Genomic DNA, 10,136 nt, shown 5'->3' on the forward strand with positions numbered 1-10,136 from the left:
TTCACCTGGCGCTCCCACCTGCTCATCATCTGCAATCAGCCAGTATATAAGCTGCCTCGGCCCACTCCCTCCTTGTCAGATTGTCTACGCTACTATGCTCAGTCATCTTGCTATCTTCACTGGACTGCCTTCCCGGTTTCTGATCAGCTTGTCTTCGACCATCGCCCCTCGTCTCTGCCCCGGTAAACCCACCAGCCTTCTGTCCCTGACTCTGAGTTCTGCCTGCCTGTTCCCTGGTCTTTGTCCGCTGTGGGAGTGGAAGATTGGGGTTCAAAAACTGTGTTTCTCCGACCGTGCTAATATTGCCCTGACATCGTGTGAAATAAAGACTGCAAAGTTTATACCCGTGTCATTTGTGCTGCTATTGGGTCCAACCTATACCCGTTACACATTTCACTTGTCTTAGTAAAATCCTATTGCGCAGTGCCAAATGTAATTAAGACCTGAAAGAAAAAAATGGATGTAGGCTGTCTTCTGGGATTAAAGGAGATTACTATGGTACATTCTGTGCATTTCAAAAAAATCTGATAACAAACTGACATGCAAAGGTGATGACAAAGCACATAACAATGGACTCTATCTTTACTGTATTGCCAACAAAACAGCAACTTTCGCATACCTGAGAATCATGTGAACAATGACTTTTTTTTTTATGAAAGCAGTTCTGTGGAACCTGTTTTGTTTTGTTTTTTCCGTGTGGGTTTTCATGCTTGCTTAAAACTGTCCTGACACAGCCAAAGCTTCTCATGTTCACTTGAGGAACAGACAATCAGGCGGGCAGAAGGTAAACAAGAATTGACATTTTATATCCTCTTTAAAGGCAAATTTAATAAAATTAAATTCAAATTAAATTAAATGAAAAATTTAAGTATGCATTTCAGTAACATCATAAATATCTTTGAATGTCTTCTCATGTTTTTTTTTATATATATATAATCTCTTTTGTACAATTTAAGTGTGGCGCATGACAGACTGTGACGATGAAGGGATACATTTTCCTTGTGGTGAATTTGGCAACAGTGTTCACCCTGAAACCAGTAAGAGTTAATTTATTGCTGTACTTTCTGTAAAATTATGTATTCATGCTACATTCAGAATTAACTATTTTAAAGGAGAATGAAAGTCAAATTGACTTTCCAAATACTGCTTGAATCAACAGTTTAATTAGAAACTGAATTATTTAATTAAGTATTAATTCCTAATTTGAAGACCTCAAATTTGATTAGATTTTATTTATGGTACCATCAGTGTAGTAAGTTTGTAGGATCGTGTTTTTACTGATATCTCATGTTGTGTACTGTGTTTGAAAATTACATGATTACATATACTGATATGATCAAATATGATTTTACAGCCAGAGATAGTGGGTAAGTGGTATAGTTTATTATTATTCATTTTATTTCATAAATTTAATTGAACTTGATTATTATTATTTAAGTATACTGTGATTTAAAAGGCAACATCTTGTGTGTTTTTGTAGAAATTGGACAGGACAAGAACATTATGGAAGCAAACAAGGGTAAAGTTAAACATCTTCATATTTGAGATTCAAAGTTCATTCTTGACCTTTGAAACACCAGTTAGACAAAACAATCTCACCACTAGTGGTTTTGTCAACATATGGCTTCAAAGGAACATTCGCTGTCTACTCTTCTAATTATTGATTTCTTTGTTTTAAAAAAAAAAACTGACTTTATGCTTTTTCTTAGATTTGTTGCATGATGACATTCTGATGGTGAGTTAACCATTTTGTAGGTAAATTATCAAAATGTTAAACATGTCTGTATGCATGGATTTTATGTTCCAGTTCACCTGATAACATTTCTTATTCATCTTAGCCACAGGGAACACAAAGGAGTTCCATTAATAATGTGGACGCATTATGGCCATCCCCAGTTCCATATGTTTTGGACCAAAGCCTTGGTAATTATTATTTTGCCTGCATAATAGCCAGAATTTGGTAGCTGTTAGTGAGGAGTAAACCTATAGGCTCTTTAGTGAATACATTATGTGATTGTACGGCAGGCAGTACAGTTCAATAAGTGTCAGTCAGCTGGGACATGGAGCTTGAAAAATTGTCCTTTAAAGTCAACGTACTTTCATGCCATCAACTGTGCAAAACAAACACGCCAACCTTCACAGCTTAGCATAATGTACACAAGAATACCTCATTTATCTATTGCATTTACATTGTCTAACATTTCTTTGTTTTTCTCTATAAAACAACTCACATAAACAATGGAAGAGATGAATGCTAAAGGAGTCGTTCTAAAAGCCTTGGACCAGTTCAGGCTGAAGTCATGCATTGACTTCAAACCAAGGGACTCTGAGGAGTATTACATTTCTGTCCAAAAAGATGATGGGTATGTATTGTATTTCTTTTCATATATTTGTACATATATTGTCCTACACTTTTCGCATGCTGTTAGTTGTGAAGTAAATTTCCTCTCTGGTTTTACTAAATAATTATATATACTATTTGAAATGCTGATTTGAATACAGCTTTTTAAATAGCAGTCAATTAATCATTCAGATAATAAACTAAATTTAACCCTCAACCATTTTGATAATCAATTAATCACAATTTATCTAACAAAAATATCATATGTGAACATTTGCAAGAGACAATTTACAAGTGATAATATGTCATCTTTGGACTTTGGGAAGCCATTTTATAGAATAAACAGGTTTATATAATTGACACACTAATTAATAAGTAAAATAATTTATTGTAATAGAAAAATAACACTTGGATGGATGATATTTTAACATAAAATGCAGAATTCTTAGTCAAATGTCAACTGCCTATCCCAGTGAGTAATGCACTTACTTGTTTCTCATTGAGGGATGTGTTGTTTTCCAGTATGATCAACAACTACCAATCGAAATCTATTTTAAAACAATAGTTAGGTCCCTATATGAACACTGAAACAGGTTTCGCTTGCTATTATTATTCCTCCTGTTCATACTGGCCATTAAAAATTTCTTCTTATAATGCACTTTAAATGTAAGAAATGAGGGCAAAATCCACAGTCCTTGTTTAGTTCAAAAATATATTCAGAAGTTTATCCAAGTAATATGAGGCTTAAGCTATCAAAATTAATCAAATCAAGTGGATATCTTCTAAAGTTTCAGCCTTTTTAGTGCAAAATTCCTTCTTTTTGTACCTATCCTTCCGCTGCAGCTCAACAGGGGAGAGGGAATTTCATACTAAAACTACTGTAACTTTTGAAGATATCCACTTGATTTAACTTACTCAGACTGCTGAAGCCTTATTGTAACTTAAGATAAATGTTTAAATACATTTTTGCACAAAACAAGAACTGTGGATTTTGTCCCCCATTACTTACATTGAAAGCGCATTAAAGGACCTTTTAATGGTCAGTATGCACATGAGGTGTGATTACAGTAAAACCTCTTGATGTTCATATGGACACCTGAATGTTGTTTTAAGACAGACTTGAAACATTGTGAACATTTCCTTTAACTCTTCCAAATTTAAAAGCATGTCGGTCCTGTAGTGCTAAAATGAATGTATTAATTTATTCAGTATCAGACCTATATCAATTTAATAAATGTAATAAATGTTTAATATTTATGAGTGCCTTTTCCATTTTAGATGTTATTCATATATTGGGCGAGTACTACCAAACGGACAGGTCCTCTCCATCGGCCACTACTGTGACGACCTTTCCATCGCTGAACATGAGTTTCTTCATGCTCTTGGCTTCTTCCATGAACAGTCCAGATATGACAGAGATGATTACGTGACGATTGTACCTGAGAACATCATAGAAGGTTTCATTGATACTTTTTTAATAATTTGCCTGTTATTTTGTATGTATTATGTTGAGGTGTATGAAGGACCTGGAAGGAGAAGTAAATGAATAAATGACTCCAACAATAAATACATGAAAGTATAATCAACTCATGGCTTAGTAAAGTAAAAGAAGCATAATCAAAAGTATTTACAAATTAATGAATTAATTTATCAAATTATGTTGAAATAATCCTTAATAAATGCCTAATGAAACAATAAAAATACATAATTTTTAAGAGAATTAGTCAAATTAGAGTTGAAATTGTAAATAAATTAAAATTAAATTAATCAATTAAATTAATTTTTTTAATATTATTTGGCTTGTCATTTAAACTTTCAACACTGCAGAGATCAATGTAGACATGAATAATTTCTTTCATTTTTTAAATTTTATCTTTTTTGTTGAGGGGTTAACTTACAATTTGCTGTCTAATCAATAATAAGTGAATTAAGTTTTAAGCATCTATGTTGATCTTGATGTTTTTCAATACAGTATATTGTAACTGATGGTTGCTTTAATGTGTGTCTAGGATTTGAGAGAAATTTTAGAAAAGCAAGCGCAGAAGACAGCACCACCCACGGAGTCCCATATGACTACTGGTCAGTGATGCACTATGGAGCAGATTTTTTCAGTAATGGCAATGGGTCTACAATTATCACCAAGGACCCAAAATTCCAGAATGTGATTGGTCAGAGACTGGAAGTGAGTTCCAGTGATGTTCGGGAGCTGAATCTCCTCTACAGATGCAGTAAGTACCTGGATTTTAAGGGGACTGAACCCATTTGTAAGATTGTTTGTTTCAAATGACTAAAATCTGTGTGAGCATAATGTGCCATCATCCACAGAAAAGTAATTATTGCCATTATTACATAGTCATAATCAGGGAAACATTATGGTTAACAGAAACCAACGTTGACTGTTGGTAGGAGATGGGATGCAAACTGCAGCCTCCCATGTCAGATGATTTACTGACCCAACCATCCACTCCAACCTCTTTCCCAAGAGTTTTTGTCAGAATAGGAATGTACTGATCAGGTTTTTGTGGTCCTGATGCCAATACAAGTACTTTAATATTGGGTATCATCATCTATCTACTAAAGGAAGGAATCTCTGTCTGTATGTCTGTATGTCCTTCGCATATCTCTTGAACCGTTCATCTGATCAACTCCACACTTGGCGGGTGCATTACTGGGGAACAAAGGCAGTGCAGTATTGAATTTGGTGCAATTTGGACAAGTGGCACAATTAATATTAATAAACTTAAACTCTGAATAAACAAGCAATCAGCTGCTCCTCTCTGCAGCAGTGGGGTGGGGCTTCTGGGCTCTGCTACTGCACGCCATTATCAGAGCGGATGACATCTCTCTTCATTTGATAATGTTAAAAGTTAGGCTTTGTTGTGGGTTTCCCGACTCATTTTTAACAAACAGGAGAAAAAGATCTGAGCGAACTGAGTACGAACGAACAAGTGAGTGACAGGCTCTCAACAGGTGATTTACTGTGAAGACAGACAATCTTTTGGTGCACTTTGGAGACGCGACACATTTAATATTAATAAGCTTTGAATAAACAAGCAAACAATGAGCTGCTCAGCTCTGTGTCTGAGTGCAGCGGAGGCTGTTTGATATAAACACTATCACATCAAAGCAGGGCTGGGCTTCTGGGCTCTGAGTCGACATCATACTTGGCAGGTGTGCTGCTGAGGACCAAAGGAAGTACAGTGTTCAGTGTGAATTTATTTGGACAAGCGACACGTTTAGTAAACTTGAATAAACAAGTGAACAGTGAGTTGCTCAGCTCTGTGTCTGAGTGAGGCAGGTGCTGTTTGATATAAACACCGTCACATCACAGCGGGGTGGGGCTTCTGGGCTCTGACTTACTGAGCAGGACAAATGCGCCCCACTCAGTTAAGCTGCCTGAGAGAGAAGAACAAGTGCACACAGGGAAAAAAAACAGAGACAGAGGCAGTAAAGCTAGCCAATAGGAGCGCAGACATGTTCGATTGGCAGCAGAATCAATGGAAGGCCGTAAACTGTTTCTACAGCTCAACCTCAGTTTAGTCTCACTGGTGAAGTCTCTGTCTGGATTAAAACCATTTAATTTATTAAATCCTTGTCATTTTAACTGATACGGTTGTCAATTGATACATATATATGTGGTTCTCGAGAAATAATAAGCAATCGGCCTGTTCCAAACAGGAACATTTTGAATGGTCACTGCACAGAATTAATTTCTGAATTTCAAGACTGTCCCTAATTATTAGCTTACAAGACCTTACAAGACCTGTTAAAATGTCGCTTTCACATTTTAACAAGTGAAAGCGACGAACAGCACAGTCTAAAAATGAGAAGCTGCTGCCTGAATGTTTTGTAAACTGCTCTTTGCTAATTATAAAGACAGAGAGGACATATAAGACTCAATAACAAATTTGTTAGCGTTGGGGCTTAGCGAACAGCCTGCGTGTATTTTGCCAATCTGGCCAATTTGTCACATTCACAACACTCTAATTTTCACTTGCAAAGCACACACACTTGCAGGCTGAGATGGACAAGCTGTAGTAGAGAACAGTTAAAGGATCTGTATTATACACCATTTACTTATTTATACTCTATAGACTTCAATAAACTGAGAACCTTTCTTGCTTTGATTTGATATCTCCGAGTCAGTCAATATTCCTCAATCCTGTGCTCTTCATTCACCTCTACAGACTCCACCATTGCATTTAAGATGTACTGTGGATTTACCAATGGGACCATGTGTCAAATGGATCGCTGTTCACGAAGTGACATTGAATGGGAGATGACAACACACATTGCCAGTGGTCCTATGTCTGACCACACTGGTGGCAGTGAACATGGTAAAATTTCAAAATGGCCTGAAAGATCTAATTTTTCACCTTAAAGAATAGATTCAGGGTTCAGACTGTCTGAATACGTGTCAGTATGTACATGGAAATGGGTCTTGGTCATTGTAACAATTCCTACTCTCCACACTGGGCCTAACACTATTTTCTCTGAATGCAACTACACTGTAGGGAATGTGGGACAAAGTTCACAGTCCTCATTCTGTGCAAAAATGCATTCCAAAGTTCAGCTGGAGCTAAAATGAGGCTGTAGATTTTGTCCCTCATCTCTTACAGTGTCCCTGTACTGGGGGAATAGTTTCAGGGCCAGTATGGAGAGAGGGAATTGTTAAAGTAACCATGGCCCATTTCCACGTACATATGGGCCATTAGCAGTATATTAAGACAGACTTGAAAAAACCCAAACTTATCCTTTAAACCATTGCATGTGTTTATTGCAAAATATTTAATGAAACAAAGTTTGCATATAGTTGGAGACCTTTTGTTGCATGTCAGTACCCATCAACTCTCAAATGTCTGTCAGCTATGAAATAAAGGTATAAAAGGCCTTGTTGCAGCCAAAAATGTAATAACTACCATTAATGTAATAACTTCCAATATCGTAATAATATTTCCACTCTTAATGTAATAAAAGTCAATAATGTAATAACTTACCCATAATGTATTAAAATTTCTAAACCAATAATGTAATAACTTTTGCACATAATGTAATAGGTTATTACATTATTGGCTGGTTATTACTTTATTAGCTGGGTTTAAAAAAATCATAAAAAATGTAATAACTGTAATAATATACTTATATCACTTTATTTAAGTTTTATTTATTGGCTATAAAGTGTGAGGCTTTCATGACACTTACCCTTACTGTTGCCTCTCTCAAATAGCTGCTCAAAAACCTGATGACACACACACACAGACATACACACTCAATGGAAATATAATTACATTATTGGCAGTTATTATATTAACAGTAGTTATTACATTATTGGCTGCTACAGGCCCCAAACAGAACAAGAAAATGATTGAAACAAAAGTTGTATCTCCATGTTTAGACTAAATTTACCAAAAAGAGGTTTAACTTATCATTTTAGTGGGACAAATGGCTTTGAGAAAAGTCTTAATAGAAATTTTGCTGATATACCGTGTACTTGAATTATACAGTGGGTACTTTTTATATAGATATCACAATTGAAGAACCACCATAACACATTCATTTTTGACAACATTCTAGGTCAAGATGAACGTTACTTCATGCATGCTAGCACAACATTAGGTAAGGAGGGAGACTCAGCTACGCTGCAGACCAAGAGGATGAGACCCAGCCGGGACTGTCACATCCAGTGTCTCCAATTCTACTACTATCACAATGGGAACGAGTCAGACGAACTTAACATCTGGATCAGAGAGTTTCAAGATGAACATGACTTCACAGGAAAGGTCCGCCTCATGGGACAGATCACTGGTAATGTCCGCCTGTATGATTATCTGATATCTTCCATTCTAAATTGTATTTAAGATGAACCATGAGCAGTGTTTTACCTTTTGCCTTGGTTGCAATTTGCATTTAAGCTATATCTAAAAGTGCACCCATTAATATTTAAGTAATGCCATGTGGTCATCACAAAATCCTCCCTCCAGGTCCACCAACATCTCATTGGCAGCTCCAACATGTTTCCCTGGATGCCACCAAGCACTTCCAGGTGGAGTTTGTGGTTCGGAAAGGAGCAGGAAGCTCTGTAGGCGGCTTCTCAATCGATGACATCAATCTGTCCGAGATCGAATGTCCACACGTTACCTTGCAGATTAATGATTTTGAGAAACTTTTGAACACTAGTTATTATGGAACCACTATATACAGCCCACGGCAGTACTCCAGAGGGGGGTATGCTTACCGGGTAGGGGCAATACTGTACGAGACATTTTTCGGAGTGTTTGTGCAACTGTTGTCTGGTAAATATGATGATGAGCTGGAGTGGCCCTGCCCACATAGGCAAGTGACTTTCCAGATCCGAGATCAGAACCCTAACATCCAGCTGCAGATGTCAAAGCAAAAAAGTATCACCAGTGACCCAAGCGCCACCAATGACGATGGTGAGTTTTAACCACACAAAGACATCCCTCAAATAATTCACTAATGAAAACGATTGAGTCACCACTTCAGCAATGTAACAGTATTTCCTCTGTAGTTATTTACTTTTAATGTTTAATATGCTCTCTGTAAACAGGAACCTATGTCTGGGACGATCCCCGTAAGAATGGCACCCAATTTGTAGATGAGAATAATGAGACTGTCTATGCAAGCAAACTGATTGGCAGACACTACCTTGCATCTTTGGAAGACATTCAATACAGAGACTTCCTCAAGGGAGGGAGTGCCATTTTCGTCTTCAGCTTCCAAGGCAGGCCAACAAAGACTATTTTCACTGCTAAACTTGATTTTGTAACTGTTCTGGTTGGAATTTTACATTCATTTTAATCACTTTACACTTGTGTGGAAGCTTTGCTCTATAATTGAAGCCTTCTTTTTTTAGATCTCACTCCTCTCATTAATGGAAGTGCTCTACCATGTCCTGAAGTGGGATCAGTGAAGTTAAGACATCTTCGCAAAGAGCAAGATGATGGCCCATGCTCTCCACAGTAAGACATTGTTTTATAAAACTATATCAAAACTCAATGAAAGATGCAGAAATGTTACTTATATTCCTTTCAAATGACGTTATGCTTTTAACAGGATCGCAACCACCACACCTCCAAATCCTGAAACACGAGATCCCAGGTATTCAGATTCATTCCTTCTCACATTTTACACTTCGATACACCTTGATTGTTAGTTCTAAAAAGAGCTTCATTTTAATGCTGACTGATTGATGTTTGACACTGCTATGCTAGCTTCAACAGTCTACACATGGTCAGACACATAACAAAGGCACTGACATGTAAGGTTATAAGGCACAGCAAACTATTATTTTATTTTACAAAAATCTCCCCCAATAAACCGGGACAGGCTGTACAGCCAGGTGTGATAGAACCTTGAGAGATGAGTCAAAGATCCTCTGTGTATCATTTTATCATTTATTTTTTAATGCATTCCTTTCTTCCTGTTGCAGCATTTTTGGCTTCTCTCCTGCTATGGTGTCCTCCCCAGTCCTCACCCTCCTGCCAGCTCTGATGCTTTTGGCACGTTGATAATTCAGGCTGGAAAAGTCAGACTTGTCCCTGCACAGAGGATGCTGAATATTAAGTGCAATAACATGTGAGAATCAAATAATGCAATATGGTTTGGTGGTGGGAGCATGTTTTGGGCAGCATTTTGATTATCTATTCTTGAAAATGTTTTCAGTATTTTGTGGGATTTCATACAATATCGTATTTCTTTGAAACAAATTAATCATTCACACACAGTTTTTGTGTCAACCGTATGGGGTCTGAAATAAATAAAACAGCTTAACAAA

The 10,136-nt window shown here is 36.9% G+C and overlaps 1 protein-coding gene across 1 annotated transcript; it reads left to right on the plus strand.

Annotated features, from left to right (window-relative positions):
- The first annotated feature begins 1,469 nt into the window (after positions 1-1,469).
- Positions 1,470-10,136, plus strand: LOC137190586 (meprin A subunit beta-like). Its single transcript, XM_067600128.1, has 13 exons — positions 1,470-1,519; positions 1,710-1,735; positions 1,839-1,923; positions 2,246-2,363; positions 3,620-3,798; positions 4,351-4,569; positions 6,529-6,678; positions 7,916-8,146; positions 8,323-8,775; positions 8,910-9,083; positions 9,216-9,321; positions 9,416-9,460; positions 9,792-10,136. Exons 1-13 carry the CDS (start codon positions 1,504-1,506, stop codon positions 9,868-9,870), a joined length of 1,881 nt encoding a protein of 626 aa, XP_067456229.1. The 5' UTR covers positions 1,470-1,503; the 3' UTR covers positions 9,871-10,136.

This window comes from Thunnus thynnus, chromosome 10, assembly GCF_963924715.1.
Source record: "Thunnus thynnus chromosome 10, fThuThy2.1, whole genome shotgun sequence".
Taxonomy (NCBI): Eukaryota; Metazoa; Chordata; class Actinopteri; order Scombriformes; family Scombridae; genus Thunnus; species Thunnus thynnus.

What these genes read in the sequence shown, in the direction of transcription:
- LOC137190586 (XM_067600128.1), top strand. An exon ending in TCTGTCCAAAAAGATGATGG is followed by an intron (nt 2,364 to 3,619) that starts GTATGTATTGTA and finishes TTTCCATTTTAG; the next exon opens with ATGTTATTCATATATTGGGC. An exon ending in GATGGCCCATGCTCTCCACA is followed by an intron (nt 9,322 to 9,415) that starts GTAAGACATTGT and finishes TGCTTTTAACAG; the next exon opens with GATCGCAACCACCACACCTC.